Source organism: Festucalex cinctus, chromosome 10 (assembly GCF_051991245.1).
Source record: "Festucalex cinctus isolate MCC-2025b chromosome 10, RoL_Fcin_1.0, whole genome shotgun sequence".
Taxonomy (NCBI): Eukaryota; Metazoa; Chordata; class Actinopteri; order Syngnathiformes; family Syngnathidae; genus Festucalex; species Festucalex cinctus.
Genome location: NC_135420.1, coordinates 16,240,191 through 16,261,794, shown reverse-complemented (window position 1 = coordinate 16,261,794; position 21,604 = coordinate 16,240,191). Strand labels below are relative to the sequence as shown.

The following is a 21,604-nucleotide window of genomic DNA, read 5'->3' as shown; positions in this document are numbered from 1 at the left end:
AGTCTCCGGTTTAGTCTCAGGAGCACATCTAAACTGTTTACATAAATTGTGTCCAGAAACGTGCCGTGGTTATGAATAAACTCACTTATTGTGTCATATCGAATACAAAAAAAAAAAAAAAAAAAAAAAAAAAAAAAAAAAAAAAATTTTTTTTTTCCTCTATCTCAATAATATTTTGAGAGCAGATCTGAAAGTATTACACTCCAAAGTCACACAATAAAATAAACATCGCAACCAACATCTTCCCCCAAGTGTGGAATTGAAAATAATCTTCTGATTATAAGTCAAACAAAGCCCATCCGACACTAATTAGCTATGTTTAGGACTCACATAGTCAAAACAAGGAACACTCATCAGTGATTAAGCCGGCGCTACTGCACACAAGCCACCACCTTTTCCACTGATTGCTCTCAACACAAACAACACCCAGCAAGTTTTGTGCGCTAATTATGTTTGTGTGTTTTCATAGATCTCTAACAACAACTGTATTGTATGCAGGAAGTGAATGCTTTAAACTGTAAACTGCCTAAATGATTAGAAATGGGTTAGTATGATTCCACATTACTACAACAATAATAAATAATTCCGTTAAACTAAATGCTAAAGCAACATTGTCGATATTGCTCCTGTAATGGATCTCAATCAGATGTGCTCTTGAAGTATATATTTTCTTACTCAATATTATTCAACTTTTGAATGTAATTTTCATTATGCAAATACAGTGTGATGTGCAGTGCAGTGAGATCATATTACTGTCTTTCACCCTTTGACTCGGCGCCAAATGACATCCTGAGCCAAGCCACTGCCAGGCAGATTTGATCACCTAGTGAGCACAAAGAGCGTTGTTTGGCCTCGTCTGAGCCTCCCCGGGCTCTTTCAGCACAACAAAGCCTAGCTCAGGCTCAGGGCCAAACAGAACAGTCACGATAGGTTGATAAAAAAAAAAAAAAAAATGCTTCGAGCTCAAACTCAACACGCTCATTGCTTTCAAGTTAGACACATGAGGACTCATCAGAATTGTACTTTGGAAATCGTTTTCCGTGGAACAAACACATTTGCAAAGTGATTACTGTAAATCAGGGATGTCCAAACTTTTTCCTTTGAGGACTGCATAACAGAAGAACCGAAGGATGCCAGGTCCACTTTGACATTGTCTGACTTTATTAAACACGCTAAAACTGGTAATTCAAGCAATTATGTACCACAGTTTAGTTATTTTGGGGTTACAGTTTGGGATTTTTCATGGTTTTGGGGTGGCCGGAACCCCCGTATCTCACTAGAATAGATTCGGCCCTGCCTCAAGCCGATCTCCACATTCAGAATGATCCAAAAGAAAATAAACAAAATCAGAATTAAAGGGAGAGTTATTGGTAATAAAATGATAATTTTTAAAGCAGTGTTTACTCAAGGATCTTACTTAATCATTAATGTGTTATGTTCACAAATCAGACCTTGACACAGACAATGGAACGTCTTCTGAAACTGAAATATCTTAATCCATTAATTCAATTACACATAAAAATGTTTAAATTGTAGTTTTTAATTAGTTTATTTGTATATCTAGAACACCAGGGTGTGTTAAAAATTATTTTTTTGTATATGCTGAGGGCCGCTAGAAAATGGACGGTGGGCCACAAATTAGTTTGGACACCTCTGCTGAAACACAAGCAACACAAGGACATGTCTTAGAAGATTGTCTGTCATTGTGATTTGGTTTTTTTTCCCCTCAAAAGAAAATATTTCTCAAAATATACTAGTCTAGTCGTGTTGGTACTTTGCATCGTGCTTGTACTTTGTATCTTTTTAAACTCAAGATAATTAGAATAAAGTGAAAGTCAAACTGCTTACTAGAATGTACTGTTTTGAAAACCATTGATATCTACAGTATGTTTACAGCAGCAAAATCCGACTGAACTTGTATTGACTGACATGAACTCATTTCTATTCAAAATGAATTGGATTATGGTTTGATATAGAACAAAAATCTCAACTGTTGTATATGCGAGTGCTGTCCAGGTGTCAATTGTTACCTGAAATGACTTCATAGAGGCTGTAACGGTAACGAAGGTGATCGTGGTCCTCAAACTGGTGCGGCCCCTGACACAAGGCCCGACACGCCACATCGGCTTTGTAGTACTCCACCAGAGCCTCTTCGAAAAGACGGCTGGCCCCCACGTAGTCTCCTCGTTCGTATAAGTTCATTGCCTCACTAAAGGAGCGCTACAATGGAGGAATAGAGTAAAACTTTATACTGTATGTATTAAAATACTGTATACCATGTGTTAGTCTTTGTCAAAGACAAGATTAAAAGCAACCTATAATAACTAATTAAAAACAAAAAAATTTTTACAAGTCTTTTGGTGCACAAGATGGTAGGAGAACTGACTGTTGTGTTTCAAATGAACTGAAACTACATTCTGAGATAATAAAGCAAAGCACACAAAAATAAGCACCACATTTTAAATAATAATGTACCGTCAATGTCATGGCTCAGAGAATGTCTGTTTACACTGGCATTACAAGGTGAAGTAATTGAAACCATCAAACCGAACGGATTTCATTGACAGAATACTGTGGTCAGCTTTGACCCATGTGGGGCACGAGTAACTCAGAACAGCTTGATGGAGAGGTTGAACATATGGGAAGAGACTAAAAACAGAAGTGGGCTAAGAGAGGGTGAAAGATTCTCAGTGGAGCAACACACAAAGAATTCCACCCTCTTCAGTGTGCAGAACATAACCACAAACGGCACTTTTCAGCTGTTGTAACATAAAGAGCCCTTCATATCCCGACTACTTTTACCATTAGGTGAAGCACTGAGAAGAAAAACAATGATCAGGATTTGAATCATGACTCCTAGTAAAGTGTTGGAGTAAGAGAAATTGGCCAAAATGTGCAACCACAAACCAAATCCATGTACACAGTGCAATCATGACTCAAAGTTTAAAAAAAAATGTGACACCTCAAGAAATTCTAGAATTTCCTTTAAAGTAATAGTGAATGAACCACCCAATCCAAATACATGTATCTCCTCCTTTTACCTGGTGAGGCCGAGCTTCTCGGTCGACAAAATGATCCTCTTGGAGCCCCTGCTGATCTTTGTACTGCTCCAGGTTCTGACTCATCTCCACATGCTCCGGATTGGCTTGGAAGTAGGTATGAGCCGCAGCCGCCGCTTTTTCAGGCTGCTTCAGCTAGAGGAGAACAGAAATGAGAGTTTGTCACTACATTAAAAAGATGATTTCATTGGAGAGCAATGACATTAAAAAAAGTAAATCAAAACAGACTTGTCGACCATCTCATTTACAAACACAAATTCATTGCTTGTCAAATTTTTTTGGTACCATCCCTGAGATAAATTGGTGCAATGTTTTTTTTTTCTTCCCACCATTGAATTGAGGATCTATACTGTGGTTCCCTAATAAACTATGGCATTCCTAAACCAAAATTTTTGTGGCAGTGCAAAACATTTGCTCCCAGCAGAGAACAAATCTGTTCATATGGATCTGAACTGAACAGTTATTACATGTTTAGAACTTGAGGCAATCTTTCATCTTTTCAGAATTTAAACAATGTACATTTATCTAGTGCCAACCTTTAAATATTTTTTTCCCCATTCAGAGCAGGTTTAGACAAAAAAAAAAAAAAAAAAAAGGTTTGATATTTCGCCAACAATAGATAAAATCAATGGCGCCTGTTTTTCAACTTGTTGGGCTACCCTATGACATTGCCTCAATTTTACTTCTTATTAACAAACAAGAAAATGTAGTTGTGATGTGTTTGGCCACATCAGTTTCCGTGATCATCTGATATAGCAATCAATTGGGAACAATAGATGTCAGCATATTTCATTAAATGAACCCCTTCGGACCCATAGAGGATTGCAGTGGACATATTTGCGTGTCTAAACCAATAATAATAATTAAAAAAAAAGCATAATTTGGATGATGTCAACACTTCTGGTTCATGATTGGATCCTACCTAACAAATCACAAGTTGATTTACATGATGTCCATGTTAAAAATTGTTACATATAAGCTCGGTAAGTTTACAACACGTTACAGCCATAATATCCTGGTGCCCACTATTACAAATAAAAATGTGAGATAACCCAATTTTTTTCCCCCATGTTGTTCTTATGTTGGAAACGAGTCACTCAAAATCAATTAAAAAAAAAAAATGTCCAGCAAATTTTTTTTTGGTTAAAGATTTGATGACATCATCAAGTGGTGAAGTGACAATGTCACATGAACGAATGCAAACAGACAAGAGCATGACAGGCCATAAAGCAGCCACATTAAGTTTGACTGTGTCACACAGACACCAAACTCCATCTGTTTAAATCCTTCAAGTTGATGACAGGTGCAAACCTAAAGCAGATTGCATGTTTTCCCATACTCTCTTCTGACAGCTGAGCTTGGATCCAAATAAGGCTAACTCACAGTCTACTATTCAAAAGTAAAAGTATTTTCTGCGGAGTTACAGTTCAGTAAAGTATTTTACAGTCAACCAGGTCTCATTGAAAACTGATTGTCCTTGCAAGACAGATCCAGGACAATTCCATGTTGGAAATAAAACCTCAGCTGGATATGCTCGACTGAAACTGTGTCAGCTACATTCCAGGGAGCTTTGAGGAGATACAGCATAGTTGACGTACCATCAAAGGTTCACCAGATCACAGCGAACAGATAAGATGACCTTCTCTAACTGATGGTTAACGAAAGCAGCCTCAAGAAAACATTTGCTGTTATGCTCAAGATGACAATCTACACATCTGTTTACATGTTTTGTGCTGAGTCCTGTAGACAAAACAGGGATCTTTTCCCTGAATGCGAAAAAGAGACAAGTGAGGAGGAAGTTACTTGCCTAAACCCCAGATTTCCTTAACTGCTCAAAGACCACCTGGGTTTGTGGAAGTGAAAGATAAATCATCAGCCAAAGTAACAGTACTGTACACCAGCCTAGCACAAACAGCTGTAGGCCTTCTGTTTATATCTTTTGCCCCAAGCCAACACTCGGGTGAATCTAGAACATTATGCATAATCATCACAGCTGAACATAACATCAAGGGGTGGGAACCTCTGGGTACCTCACCTACAAGGCTCACGATAACGATTATCTCACGATATGACCATACCGCGATTATCAATATATTGGTCAGGTAATAAATCCACGATAAAACTACTCAAGACATAAACTGATGTTTTTTCAATGAGAAAATGGTTTCTTTTTGTATCATCACTGAAACACAATATTAAAACTGGTGTCTTCTTCACAGTGAGTACTTTCTTTTTAAACAAATACAAATGTCTTCTTAACAGAAACCCCTCTCTGTGAACAAATTTGTGTCTTTCTTAAACACTATTGTCATGCAGCATGTCAGTCAGTTACATAGTCAATTGTTTCATTTTATAAACTGACGATTTTTTTTGTTTAACTTTGCCACAGTAAATAAATAAAATTACTTAAATGTTACGTCCAATTAAATCAATATTAATTTTCCTCAGAAATTGTGCTTAGAAAAGTCGTAACATAAAATGTTTTAAAACGTTAAAATTGAAGATATAATACACATTTTTCATAGAAACGTATGCACAACTGGGTCAGTTGCGTAATCTCACGAGTCTTCTTCGCCTGAAGACTTCCGTACATTTCCCCGCCACTCTTACAAGGCGCTCCCCCCTAGCGGCCCGCCAGGTAATTGCTCAATAAGTAATGAACAATGGAGCCGTTAGAGTGACTATTTATTAACTACAAATATCGCGATACTTGCGTAGGCGTATCGATAATCTATCAGGAGACACAGCATAACGATTTATCGCGATATTGATGTATCGTCTCACTCCTAATAACAGCCCTAATATGGATCAACCACAGTGGCTCAAATCAAACTGACCTATGAAGATTTTGAGGTTTCACACAACGTCACACATTGTCGCTGCTATGTGAAAATCACTTATGTACATTTTTTTTTTCATTTTATAAATTTTTACATTTCTGGGATATCTGCATTCAGTTTCATCCCAAAAAACAAATGTGGAAAAAATTGGGTGGACAGTGAAGTGTTTTTCACAAAGCTGCGACGACTTGCAGTACTGATCTTGAGTAAAAGTCTTGCTACAATCTACACCCAAGGGCTTATTTACTGTGTAGGCAGTGACGAATCCCCAAATATGATATTTGGGAGGAAATTGTTTTTGGAATGCCTGGTATTCAAGGGACTTGCAATATGTTTTGACAGCAATTCTGGAGGCTTATGGTGCTATTGTGGAGATTTGGTTTGGCTATTTGTCTGTGCTTGTAGGTTGTGCTCATCAAACAGTCTGTTCTCAAAGGAATGCCACATTGCTAAAAGAACGCACCAAGAGGGAATATTTAAGTACCAAATCCTTCAAACTGGAGCCTCATTTTATGGTAGTAAAGCTGAAATTTAGGTTTGAATGAAAACAAGTCTTTGAAGACATTTCATAACATGTGGGGGCATTTTTCCTTGACTTACTGTACATTTGAAAGAAGTAGCTAAAGGTGACTTGCCCTCGGTAACTCAGTCCTCAGTTTGCCTTCCAAGCCAAGTGTTGGACCGCCTGAAGCAATGAAAAAAGAACTTCTGATGTGGGCAAAGTGTGCCACCAATCCTGTGCAAATACACCTGGACTGACGCCATGTATGTCAATGTCGAAAGTGCAGTAATCTGATAAAGATTCTCTTATCTTATATCTGCTGCAATAAATCACAATCAGACGTGAAAATTAAAGCACATTACATTTAGTCTCTGACGTTCTGGGACAGGTCTAAACACATTAGCATACTCCAGGCACAGTGCTTGTCTGATCGTCCCACAAAACTCTCAGGCTCAATTTTCTTACAACTCACGATGACTACAATATACAGTACATGTACTTCTTTTATTAATGATTCCAGTACCTCACCCATGCTTGGAATCAGCTGTTGCCTGAGGGCGTGCCTGGCCTATGGACAACTATTAACACTTGTCTCTTTCGTCATAGCCAAACTAGTTCAGACAACACCTGAACTGAATGATCATTTCCATCGCGCGTCTTCTGCGTTAGTGATCGTACAAATGAGCTGTCTGTCATGCAGATGCGGTGGTTTCAATTCCCACTTAAATTCCAAGGTGGAGTCAGCAGGGATCGACTCCAGTTCCTGCCCTGATCCTGACGAGGATAAGCGGAATAGAAATCGGAAGGATGTTTTGAATGCTGTGACTTTTACTGGAGGGAAACAATTTACACGGCCATCAAATGTGTGCAGTCACCAACATAACTTTCAAAGGTTAAATGTAATTACACCCCTAAAGATTTGCACCTGCTTATTATTGTCTGGGGCCTATGGACTCATTGCATGCGATATAGCAGAAAACATCTGTGATTATATAGTACATTATGCTCATGATGCTTTATAAGGCCAGCGATGGGGTTGATTCAGCATTTCAGGAATGTTCTACAGGAGAATGCTAACATTACAGTAAACCTACTTAGTGCAGCTGTAGACACTAGTACAGTATTTGTATACATTGTTAGACAGAATTATTTAGGGGATTAAAAATGGTGTTTAGGCCATGACTCCAGTGGCAAAACAAAACATTTACTGAGCACGCAACCTTTGCTGCCAAGTTGCAGCATCCCATTGCAAACAAGCCCTTAAACCAATTAACAAACAGACAAAATGCGTCCTAATCTCAACCATTTGGCAGTGGAACCCGTCAGCTCGGTAGCTACTTGGGCGGGTATAATGGGAGCAATATTTACTCTTCTATTAGTGATTTCCTGCAGTTATGCTAATATTTGGATGCTAAGAGGACCTCTTTGAGGGGATTTCGTCACCAGGTGCTTACCCCCCAAATAGTCATGTAAACAATATAATACCAGCCACAGGATGTGGGCTTGAACTATGATTGCAAATGTATTTGAAGTGCAGACATTTTAGAGGCAACAAGAGGTGTGAAATCGATGATAAGAAGGTGATACTAACAATTATGGTCATATTAGACGGCAACAAAAAGCAAAGGGGATTAAATATCTGAGGGGAAAAGGAAATTAAAGTATTCCATTTATCATAACTATTATGGATTTGCATCATTGTGATGATAAATTGTTGCTGTAGTGTTTATTTCAGCCACTAGAGGCTGAAGAGTGCCATGGCCAATGTTGTGGAAGCTAATAAAACATTTTTATTCTCTTCCAGGGAACTGTTTTGGAAAGAAAACGTATTTATAACACGCAGTAAAAATGTTAAGAATAATGGCTCTGACGGGGGGGGGACACTTTTCCACCTCATATCACTGGGAAAGTGATGGAGCTTAAAAGTATTTAGTTGTTTTGCAGAATTGCAGCAAGTTTGTTATTACTCTCATTCGTGTCATTCTCAAGGCATTGATTCGATCTCAACAAGACTGTTCTGGTTGTCTTAGAAAATATTTTGCCTCTCATCTGAGAAGGTGAGAAGACTTCAAGGCTTGATTTGGAGGACTGCACCGGCCTGAGATGGTGTGAAAAACTCAACTATTGAATCTTCAGTGTGGAGACACGCCACAAACCACGAATTGTATCATTTGTGTGACTTTCAAAATGACAAAGATGCCTTGCAGAGAGGCCTCTGCCATAAACAAGTCGCCTGGTGGAAACTTTCTTTTCGTTCTTTTTCAATACAGAAATTATTGTGGTCAAAAGGTCTGCTCTTTTGCCAGAAAGTGTAGTTTTAGTTGGAACAGGTATTACAAGACTGCAATTGTCTGGCAACCAGGAAAGGGTGTACCCTGCCTACTGCCCGAAGCCAGCTGGGATAGGCTCCAGCACCACCGAGACCTTTGTTAAAGCGGTTAAAAAATGGATGGATGGAAGGTATTACAAGAATTTTCATTTTGTTTTCTCCGAGGATTTACCATTAGCCTACTTTATTTGGGTAAAGTTTCTGGTGTTATTTCTCAGAGCAAAGTATGAAATAATGGTACTCTTTCCACGACTTAGTTGAATTATATTGCACACCTATATGAAACTCTATATAACAACAGTTTAGAATTGAGTCTTTATGTGGTTTCTACCACTGAGGTCAAAGTTTGACAGGCTGACTCAAATCTGTTTTTAAAACATGACAACACATGTCAATGTTCGAAATAAATCATTAGTTCAGTTTTCATGTGCCCCATTTATTATGTTACAGGAGAGTACAGTAGCAGCTATGCTTGGCACCAATACTTGGCAGCAATATGTGGCATGAAGGTCACACTAAAGGAACATTTGTCTAAATGGCTGCAGAATACTTTACTGTCTCCCATTTCAAATACACACAATGAGCACTTTTGCGATTCAAGTGAAGTCATCTTTATTCATGGAAAAATACCTTGAAGAGTGGAAAATATCTTCTGGATGTTGGAACTACTGCACCTTAAAATATGAGTACTCCTGTCAAGATGATACATTTTTGTAAACGCACCTTGATGTGTCCAAAATAAATCAACCTTTCCATCATGTTGATTTCGATTCAGCACCTAAGCAGCTTTGACGGACATGGAACGGATTTCATGCATGTTTTCTGTATTAACACATTATTATTCATTGAAGTTATGGATAAGTCTCCTCTTTTCAGAATAACCATGCCAGAGAAGGGTTTGTTTTATCTGTACAACTTGAACTTATGTTTTCCATGTATCTGAGTAAACAGGTTAATTGTACATGGGGTGGGGGGAAAACAAACAAAACAAGTCCAAAAACTCCAAAATCCTGTTGATGATGTCATGTGCGAAAGCTGTCTACCCACGTGTCCTCCCATCACACCGCCCATTCCTCTAATCTGTCCATTACCGCTGACAGCCATGCACAGTGGCCTCTTTCTGTATGTCTTGTCCCCACCCTGGACCACAGTGTTCCTCCTCCTAGAAGGTCATGCCTAAGGAATTTCTGGAAAAGGCTTCACCGCTGTCACCACTAGAAAGCCTCTTTCATTAGCTCGGGAAGACACACGAGGCATGGCGAGCCCACGCTTCTCCATCAGTGGGTTCAACCGTTTATCTTTTCTTTGAATCCCTGGCAAGCTGTAGGCTGTCCAATGAATAATGTGACAGACAACAGACACAAGAGGCTGAGAAGTATGGGACCTCTGGCTTTCATTAAGTGGAAAAAATGAATACACATGCGCTATATGGACTAAAGGTATTGAGACTAAAATTATTGGTGAAAATACACCAAACCAGAGCGACTTAAAGTGGAAGTCAACTCAAAATTTTCTTTACAAAATGTTCTATGCACCCCCACTACTCTAAACACAGTATTCTGATTAACATTGCTTGTAGAATATAAATTAAGGAGAAAAATCCTCCCGTTTTTAATACATCTCAGGGGGCAGCCATTTTGTCACTTACTGTTGACTGACAAAGGCCACAGTTGCACAGAACTCAGGTGTTGGCTAATCACAGTTCAGCTTGCAAATGTCACATGACCAAACTCAGAAAATAAGTGAGGCTTCTTGATTGGTAGCTTGTTAATGTCACATGACCAAACTCAGAAAATAAGCGAGCCTTCTTGATTGGCAGCTTGCTCATGTCACATGACCAAAATCAGAAAACAGTTTAGCCTTGATTGGTCATTACCAGAGCCCTAAACAACTGTGATGTCATCTTCAGCCGACTGCAAGTCGCAAAAATGGCCGCCCCCTGAGATGGACTCAAACGGGTGGATTTTTAAATTTACATCGTTTTCAATCTTCAGCATTACTCACCATTAGCTAAACGCTAAACACTGTCTTATTGGTATAGCTTCAGTTACTCCCTCATGACTCAATTTTTCTTGAAATGATGATGGACGAAGTGATGATTCACAATTCTCTGCTTGTTCTCTACAGTCTACACGAGGACAGCAAACATCCCATAGATGCCTAACTTAACAGCAACACTGCCTAGTACACAACCAACAAAGGGAAGTGACATGCAATTCTAAATGTAGTTATCAAATCACTTAAAGGGGATCACCCTGAAAACCTTTTTTTTTTTTTTTGACAAAAAAAATCCCCCAGGCTCAGTCCTTTCCAAAAACTGGAGAAGCTGTCAGCTCAAAAGGTGTGCCAACACTTTTGTCCATGTCCATACTTGAGTCTTATCCCAAACATGAGTTCACAACCATTATGAGCCATCAAGCTACTCGAAATCAGGCAGGTGATTGTTTCACTATTTGCAGCCTTGTCTGCGATGTAGCTGACATCATTTGGTGCAAGGGGAAATGGCTGCTTCCTTTCCATCTCCAGTGACAGCTCATTTAAGCGGTGAGGGAGTTCACACTCAGGGATAAAATGTTACTCTTTCCCAAAGCAAACTGACACCACATCGGCTACTGTAGCCTGAGTCAAGCATGGGAGTCTTTACCGTGTCTGATTGAGCTTCCTGGGCAGGTTGAGGGCCTTAAAGAGCAGCTTTGTGTTGGAAACCTAAAAAAAAAAGTGTGTGAATGTTTAAAGTAATGCAGACAGGGCGGAAAATGGGCCATAATGTCTTCCACCCCCCTCCAACTCTCACATTCTCTCCTGGAAAACAGTAACACACACTCTTTTCTTCCAATAGCTAAAAACAGGATCGGTTAACCTGGCGTCTTATTTTTGACACTCCTATTTGCTGATCCACAACTGTTTCCTTTCACGTAAAGGTGTCGGTTCCTGGACTGGAAATGAAATCTCTGTGGCTCACAGCTGTGTTATGTCTTTCTTATGTTAGATAAATGTGTTTGTCAATGGTGTGTACGGAGTGCAAAGCCACAAATATTTCTAAACATGAACGTCTAGTGAGTGGAACATAAAGAAAGGTTTGACATTTTGGGTAATTCAAATTTTTCCACATTCCACATTTAAAAAAAAAAAAAAAAAATGTATCGTCTTGTCGGAGGAAAGAAACTATAAAGTGTACCAGTATATCCCAAAACATCTTTACAAGTCAAAGAAAAAGGCACAAATGTTCCCAACATCAGGGGAGACAACAGTAAACGAAGGCACTTATTTTATTTGACCAAAATTCACCAGGGAAGATAAGGGGATTTTCCAATCTAAAAGGAGGGCCACTTTAGCCAGAACATTTATAAGCACGGGGCTCCGAGGTCAAAAGGTCTCACATGAACGCTGGACTTACTAAGCCTATCCGCTAACCACACCAGCATGATGGTGTGTAAATGCTAATTCTTAAGTAGACAAATGCACACAGCAAGGAGCCAAAACGACACACTGTGAACGTGTGTGGGAGTCAGTCAATATGCAGACAATGCCAGCATTCATACAGTCTCCGTTCTCACCCTCGGCCGCCCCCACTCACCCAACACATACCCCAGAGAAAAGCAAAATGTCTTAAATTGGTCTGGTTTGGTACTGTGTCAAGACAAAAGTTGTTCCACGGTGTCTGTAATGAGTCAGAATCAGATGACTTCTTTTTACTGTGGGAGACATTTGACAACAGATGTACACAAACATCTTTGCTGCGTTTACACAATGTGAATATATAGTGGAATCATGACAATCCATTTTTGGACCCTGTCTAAAGTCTTGTCTAGTCGACTTTCAGTCAGCCAAATGTTGGGTACGCCGAGCAGGATTATACAGGAATACTTTGTAGTTTGGGATTTTTCATTATAGGTAGTTTTTATTTCATTTATTTTTTCGAGCAATTTTGTTTATTTCATGCTAGTTTTGATTAGTTTTAGAATATTTTTTTTAAATGGAGTATTTGTACAGCAATACCAAAATAAACGCATTTAAAATTGTTAACTGACAACAATGAAAACAAAGGATATTTTTGCTATAATTATAGTTCGTTTTAGTTTTAATTCAGTTAGCTGTCATTTTCTTAAAATTTTCATTTTTTTCCCCATTCAGTTTCATTAAGCATAATAACCTTGGCGCCGGGTGTGTATAAAAGAAAACACTCTTTGACCGCCGGAATGCCGAGCATGACAAGCACTGCCTGCCAAAATTCCGCCAAAAACGGTAAACTTGACTTGTCCAGGCCCGAAAATCAAGATATGCCAGTTTTTACGTCGAGCACATGTACGCTATCCACAAATATACAACCCAAAGACTGAATGCGGCACACTGTGATTCATACTTGACGTAACAATATTATGCTGATTAGCCAAGATAGAGACACAAACAATGCTTTCCTATGGTTTAATAAATTATATTTAGTTTAATATGGTAATCTGAAGAATTTTCGTTATCATTTGTAATCTTCAGAAATTGCTGATGTCTGATTCTGTTGAGGGTCACAGGGAACTGAAGTGCATCCCAGCTGACTGAAAATGATCGAAAAATTCTGAATTGTACAACTTCAGGGGAATGCGAATTGCGAGGTTGCACCATATTGGGAGTAAAACACATAACCATAGTGGTGACCAATTAAGAGAAAATTTGAATACGAGGAGTCGAGGACTGCTCTCAAATTGATATACTATACAATTCTTGTGTCAGCAGATTTTTTCCAGCTCACGTTACGGAACGTTGAAGAGTTTTGACCGAATAGTTCCAGATACAATTTCAAAAGTGGTGAGATCATTGTTTTTTTCTGGGCATGACTCAAACACTGACAGAGCAACACTGCCACCCATCAATCAACCCTGGAAGAGTTATCGTAGACTGTCCGAGTAAGGAAAAACATTGTAAGTGTGAAGGGGAAAGGAGAGGAGAATGCACCTATTGCTGCTGCAGGTTTTCAAGCTGAGACTAACACATTATTATCATCATCATCATCTTTAATATATTTTTAAAAGCACCATCCTGGCACTGCTATACGGTTAAGTGCGGGTTGTCACGCACGATCGGGGTTGGAAGGCAGTCTGCCAAGTGACAAGTACGAGGAGCCGCTTCCATTGGCCAGGAAGCAAGTCGGCTATGTTCACTCCCACAACGGTGGAAAATCACGTTTAACTGCTCTTCTGTGAAAATACTAAATGAAATAAAACTCCACCCATTATCATAGGGCATGAAAATAGGGCCCAAAGTGTTTTTCATCAATTCAAACCTTTCATACACAGACAAAAACCTCAAATGAGAATACGCATATCAATTATTATGTTTCTTGTCTTTTTGTAATCCCTCAAAAACACTATTAGAGCAAAATAAAATAAGCATGTTGCTTATTTTTCATTACTTTTTAATTTGCTGCTCAGACTGCGGGGTATGATAGGGTCAATCCACCAATAAATCAGATTATTTTGCTTATTTCCTTGTAATTTCAGAATAAATCCATTGTTATTTTAAGATTGACCTCCACATTCACCGACTTAACTTTAAATAAAACATTGTGCAATCAATTCAGAAAAGAATGTTAGACATATCTTGGTACAAACAGAAGAGTTTCAGGCCTTGGGTTTGAAAACTGAAAGGCTGGATCTGTTAATGTGGACGCACTGAGAAATGAGTGCACGTCATGTTCAACCATTAAGAGTTCTTTTGGCGCAACTTGTTGGATGTGTGTAAAAAAACCATAAATAATAACAGCTTTACTGTAAGTGCATTTGAACAGTAAAACGTTTCAGTCATGATTTAATTTGGAGTTTCCTCTGCCAGACATGTTCTCCCTCTGGGACCCGTCGTGCAGCCATGTCATGGGGTTGACATGTCAGGCATTTCATTTGGCCTTTTACACAAACTCGATGAGGGTCGGAGTGTGTGGCCATAAACTAAAATGCTTCGTGGCTGGCGTGAGAGTGAGTGTGCATAAAAACACCATAGAAACGTATATACCGATGTGAAGTGACCTTTCCCCCCGAAGGAGGCTAATTACTGACACAATGGACTGGGAAATCGGCTTTAAAAGTATAATAATCTGGAGCCGGGCTTAACGACTTCCTTTATCATATTTAAGTTGTCACACGGAAATGATTACCTCAATGAAGGCTTCATTAATTCATGTTATATTTGTTTGCCTCTTCCGGGACTTTTCTCGCCTTCCAATTGGCTTTGTTGTCGTAACGACCTTCTTCACACAAATATCAAAATGTCTGCTTGACATCCTCCACGAACTAAGAAACAGACCACCAACTAACAAACAAAACATGACAAGGACTAAGTTTTTATTAAGTTATATTTGAGCTATACGGATAGGCATCAATGTATTGCTAAAAATAGCCAACTTATGTAATGTCTTAAGATGTTTGCACAGTAGAATAGATGGAAATGCCCCTGGAAAATAAACTCAGAAACAAATCCAACCAAAGTGGCATCAAAAGTGTGACGCATCATTTAAAGGATATGCTCGAGCTAGCAGGGAGGGTAAAATAACTTGCATATCTGTCAGCTCACAGCTGAGCTGTACTGTACTCTGCGTGAACTGACACTGCACTCACCCACATGATCTGAAGCCAAAACTTTAATGAGAACACGAAACAATGCAGCAAGGGAATCCGAGAAAACTAAAAATGACTGGCTGCAGACGACGCCGCTGGATATCTGGATTTTCTCACATATGCTAACATGCAAAATGAATGAAATCACAATTTGAGTGTAAACGACCAACCTGGTTAGGAAGCAGATGATTTGTATTTATTGGCAGTTTGTATTTGTGGCCCAAATATTGATTTAAAAGAACTCAGAAAAATGTAAGATGTTGAATTTGCCTCATCAGGGGCCTCTAAAAGGTCTGGGTCTGGTCTTTTTTTTTTTTTTTTTGTGAATATAGCTCCTGTTGCTGCTGTCACATTTCAGAGATGTAGCATCCTTGACACACAGCATGCCAACAGGAATTCAGGTCACACACACATTCATATGCACACAAATGCACGCACTTGGGCTGCACAACAAGTGACGCGGCTCAACCAGATTGAACAGTCGCACTGTACAGGTTTCTGTAACTAGAATCAGCTTCACTGCCCGGGGCAATCTACTTCTTCCTAAACAAACTAACCATGTTGTTTATAGTTAAAAAAAAATACAGTAAATTATACCTGGAACCTCAAAATGCTGTTTCTCAATAAGTATTTTTTCTATCGTGTTTGTGCCTTACAGACATTAATGATTGACAGTTTTTCACAGTCAAAAGTGTGTATCTCTTTCACCATCTTGTCTGCAAAAAAAAACAAAAAACAAAAAAAGTCTTCCTCCTTCTTTGACATGGTTGACTTGTGAGAGTTTGGACATGAAAAGAATGTGTGTGGGGGTTGCATGGGTCGAAGTAGGTGCCGGGCAGGTGACCCTTTAGAGAGACTTCTCAGCACCCGGCATGCCTCGCATTCTCCAGACATCTCTCAGGTTAGGCAACAATATTGTCTGTGTTAGATAAGGCTGATCATACTTGGAGTCTATAGAGCAAAAAGGCTTAGTTGAGGTGTTTGATCCTGTATGAAGTGTTATGACACATGTTGCGACTTTGGAAACGGTAAATCCTCTCGCAGACATTCAGACCTGGCAGTATATAATATTATGCTTCATATGATCCACTTCCACAAGTGCACGTCTCACGTTTCTACTGTTGGAGGCTGTTGCAATGTGGCCAAACACCAACAACTCACTAATCCAATTCGCCCCAGCTGATTCTCTGAATGTCCGTTAGGTTTATATTGAACGCCGTATTAAGAACAGAATAGAAGACTTTGTCTCATTGATTGGACTATTTACAGAAATTGAGCTATTACAAACCACAAAGCCTAATTCCAGATTTGGATTTCTTCCTGGTGCGGAGGCGTAAGCAGAGGTGGAACCAGAGCCAAGACTGACTCCTTGCAATGTTTGCTTCTTTGATGAAAGCACGTATCTGATTCTATATCCTTTTGCAGTCAATCTTGCATGGCCACCCATGTGGGGCTCTTACTGGCCTGAGTCCTCATGCTTTATCTACATCGTTGACATTACACACTGCCACTTTAGGAATGAAGCAAAATAAGTCCTAAATGAAAAGGAATTATGTTCTGTCCTTAGTTTATTATAATTTGGTAGTTTGTCTTTGGTTGTGATGACACTGTAGCACCTGTAAAATCAGTACTTTTTTTTTTTTTTTAACCACTCTCCCGTTCATAAACTTTAAAAGGAAAAAAAAAAAATTTTTAGGCCGAGCAGAGTCACTTTCTGTTACCAAATTGCCAGATGCGGCAGGGATGTGGCCACCATGTTTATCAGAACACCCAGAGAGGCGCAACACGACCCCAAACACGGTAGACTAGGCTTGCCCCCGGCATGAAAATTGAGATGCGGCCGTTTTTACATCGAGCGCACATGCGCTTGTCTACGAAAATAGAACTCTTAAAGAGGAAGTAAACCTTAAACATTTCTTGACAATAATATGTTATATCAACCTCACTAGTCTAAACATTACATTCTGATTAATATTACATTTGTGGAATATGAGTTGAGTTATAGTAGCAAAATCCAGCCGTTGTTTTTTTTTATCTATCTCAGGGGGCGGCCATTTTGCCACTTGCTGTCGAATGGAGATGACATCACAGTTGCTCAGGGCTCAGGCAACGACCAATCAAAGCTCACCTATTTAACTCATTCCCTCCCAGCCATTTTCACAGAAGCAATCCCCTTCACTCCCAGCTCTTTTACTGGATTTTGACTGATTTTGCAAGGCCTACAGAATATTGTGTTCTAGTGCCATAAAAACATACAACCTCCCAAAACAAAAGATTAAAGTCTCTTCTTTCATAAGGGAAAAAAAAAGTATGTTTCTATCTGTTTCCGTTTTGCAGCAATTAGCATTAGAACATAGCCAAGTTTCATCATTATTCACAAATCTATTGAGAATTTTAAGTAATTGAGCTGTTTTTCAACATGGCCCTGGTTGCTCTCTTATACTCTGCTGCCACCTGCTGGCCATTTGTGTAATAACTACCATTCTGCAACTGTTATTTGCAGTCGAGAGGCTGCATCAAAAACTTCTCTATGCGCTAGCATTAAAAAAAAAAAAATAAATTACGTCTTTGGCACACAAAACATTTAAAATTGAAAGTATTTATACATTTTTGGGAGCAAATCAGTTAATGAAGTTGAGTTGTGATTGGTTTCCTTGAGACCTGAGCAACTGTGATGCTATTTTCACTTGACAGCAAGTGGCAAAATGGCCGTCTTCTGATATTGATAAGAACGGCTGGATTTTGCTGCTTAACTCATATTCCACTAACACAATATTAACCAGAGTGCCTGTGCCTTATTTAGACTAGTGAGGATGTTTTTTTTTCTTTTTCTTTTTTTTCTTTTTGGTGGTGGGGGGGGGTTATTTGACATCCCCTTTATGGTTTAACTGTTCCTATTGTTGCTTACTTTTTTCCTATTTATGCTCCGTTATTGTTAGTTAATTCCTAGTGAGCCATTAAATTGAATAAAGGACTATTAAATCCACCACTTGGCTTGAAAAGTCTGGCATACTGAACAGGGTGACAAGTGAATACACAATAGCACATGATTCATTCCGACACATAGTTTCAAACTCAAAACCATTCCTTGCACCCGACTCCATGTGGAACAAATGTTACCGTGCATGCTGTTTTTCCCAGTTAAAGCCCGACTAGATTGTCATGCCTTCTCACCAGCCATCCTTGAAAATTTTAGGGAGACAGAGATATCCATCAACTTCCCTCACCCAGCATGGCAGAATTGAGCCACCTGGCAATAGTTTCTTCTGTGGTCAATCATGCTGGGCCACAGGCAATAAAATCCACACGCATTCTACTATATGTTAAAAATACCAGCCCTGTCTCGTAAGAGCTGATTGGGAAATAAAAACCTGATGTGCTCTGTTGTTGAGGTTGCACAGAAGTCAGAGTGAGATAACTTGAACTGTAGAGAAGCAGGAAATGGTGTGTGTGTGTGTGTGTGTGTGGGTCAGAGGACATGCTCAGATATTGCTTGTTGTCGTGTCCCACCTGCATGGGATTCCCTGCCACTGCATACAGCCCCGCACCTCAGGCACTTTTTTTTTTCTGTATCTTTGTGAACGTGTGTCTGCACGTGCTTCCATTGGGTTTAATAAACTCTCTTGGCTAACAGCTTGAGAAGTAGAAATAATGATGAGCTCACTTGAAGAAGAGCGCAGATGCTGTTCAATTTTGGCTCGCGATTGTCCACAAACCTCAGCAGTATTGCGCCACTTTGCACCACCGGCCTGCTTCTCGACGGCGGCCAAATAACACAACACCAGCTACGGTATGCGGTCTGTTGTAACTGCTCTTCCAAGAATCCCGAACATTCACAGTCTGGCCGCTCTGACACTTAGCTCCACTTAATGTCAAGGCCGTGACTTTGGCAGGAACGAATGCCAGCTGCCACTAAAAGTTGCTACTACACAGGCTCTGAAAACTACTAAAACTTGTAATACTTCATTCTACGATACGGTGAGGAAATAGTTGAGCACAGAAAGATAGACAGGTCAGCCGGAACAATCACACCCTTTGATGTGGCGCTATTTGCTCCAAGATGCTTTTCAAACTACCAGTATTTTTGGTCAGTTAGGGTTATAGTATACATGCTGACATTAGCATACATTATAGCTTTGGACGCTATACATTATACAGTACTATCCACTTTCCTGCAGCCTCCTATTGTCTTGTCGCTCTGACGAATAAAAATGTCTCCTTACAATGTCCGCCGTAAAACATGTACAAAAAGTGAAGAAATGTAACATCTTCTGTGAGTCACTGGGATCAAAGTGGTTACAGCTTTAACAGCAGAATTTACGATGGTGACTTCAACATACATGTCTAATTCAGACACTAGATTACAAGGAACAGCAACACTTCAGCCCTGAAATATAACTTGCACAGACAGTGAAGAGAAATTGACAAAAGGAAAATATCTAATACTAAACTTGGCTGAGATTCAAAATCAGAGTCTCAGGGTCCTACTCCTGAAATTCTTAAATCTTGTGAACAGCTGTATTGTGGATGTTGTCATTGACAGTTTCATGCAGTGCTCTGTAGAAATCACACTCAATATTTCCTGAAGTGAAAACCTCAAAGGTGTTGGTGAACTACCATTGGTATTTCACATCCAATATGTGTTTTTATTAAGGAAAATATGCAACAAGGCTCTTTCTAGGGAGGAGAAGAATAACAAATGTTAACAAAAGTGTAGGCCAGCAAGGCCAAAGTTCATCCTACCCAGCTGTTCGACATCAGACCCTCGGGCACAACTGGCCTATATTTCACTCACTTGCCCTGACTCAACTTCATGTACTCATGTTAATTACTCTTTGGAGAACTCGTGTGTGACATAACTGAGCAAACTGTTGCCATGAAATTGTCAGAATTAAACCCAAAAGTGGAGGTGAAGTGCCAAAATGGTGCTGGTCTTTGGTTTGACAAAACTGTCAAGCAAAATAGTCAAAGACTGATTTAGGCCCTTGTTCAGACCTGACATCAAATCACAAGGGGGCAGTTTTAAACACGTCAGTTCACATCAATTGGAATAGCTACATGGCCATTTATTTCTCACATGATCAGCACAGATGGTTTCTTACTATATTCAACTGTATCTTAGTGGACATGCTTCTACTTAATGACCGTGACATGACTCATCCAATGTTGATTTTAGGTTTGTAGAAAAGTCTCTCCATAGTTCAGTCTTCTCTGATGGCCTCTCAAGTGGTTCTTTAATTAAATTTACTTTCGGTATACATTTCTTGCAGTGCAGACATCATCTTTATCACAGGCCATCCATCCACTCTGCTTTTTCTTCCCAGAGTAGGAGTCAAGTGCATTATTTTAAAATACTATAGAACCAGTCATCCCACAGCTGCTCAAGTAAAATGAGAGAATCGCAGCTCAATGCATCATAATGGAGACAGACACTTAAAGCAGAGTTAGATAAGATTGTTTGCCAAAATCAATCAAATGTAGTAATCGGAGGAGGGGGAAAAAACTCTTTGGAAGAAATCTTTTCACTGACTGAGTCACAGCTTAGATAACAGGAAGTCTCCAGGGCAAGAGAGGAAATCCCCAACAATCTGGCGAGGAAAAACACCACCAGATTTATCACAACAAAGCTCTCCTTAAAAAAAATAAAATAAATAAATAATACTGCCACCATTGAAAATAAAACCAGGTGGCCAGTAGTGAGAAGGACTTCATTTCATGGGCAATGGTAACATAGCGTCATCCTGTATTGAAACAAAAGGAAGGACTCAAACTCCCGACTGATCTCATATCCTCCTTTCGGCCTCCCACTGAGCCACCAAGAATAAAAGCCACCATATGTTTCTATATGGGGCAGCATCCAACCACACAGTTTCCAGTCGCAACTGCTGTCTCCATTGACTCCACTAACCACAGACAACCCTTTTGTTTGGGTTGTTAGACTCCGTTGCCAAGAAAAGGTTTTATCTATAACTATATATGCCAAATGATTGTTGTTGTTTTTTGATCAGATTAATCACATCTTAGAATTTTGATTAATCATGATTAATCACTTAATTAAAAAGTCTTTATAATCAACATTTTTTTTGCCCATTATGTGTTCTTTCTATATTTCATATTTTGACGTCTTCAACGTTTTTTGATCCACTGCATGCTCTTATTATCCTATCTTTCTAATCAGTTAATTACATCTATAATTTAAAATGACAAAAAATGACCACAATATTTGACATGAACAAATATTCTAAATGTCATACGCAAAGATTTTTTTTTAA

At 39.3% G+C, this 21,604-nt stretch overlaps 1 protein-coding gene across 1 annotated transcript in view; it reads right to left on the bottom strand.

The window, feature by feature from the left end:
- p3h2 (prolyl 3-hydroxylase 2) overlaps positions 1-21,604 on the bottom strand; it is a 46,424-nt gene that overhangs the window by 14,140 nt on the left and 10,680 nt on the right. The window contains exons 2-3 of the mRNA XM_077535238.1: positions 3,042-3,194; positions 2,031-2,220 (exon numbers count right to left, since the gene is read on the bottom strand). Coding sequence (XP_077391364.1) covers positions 2,031-2,220; positions 3,042-3,194 — 343 coding nt within the window. The remainder of the gene's footprint in view (positions 1-2,030; positions 2,221-3,041; positions 3,195-21,604) is intronic.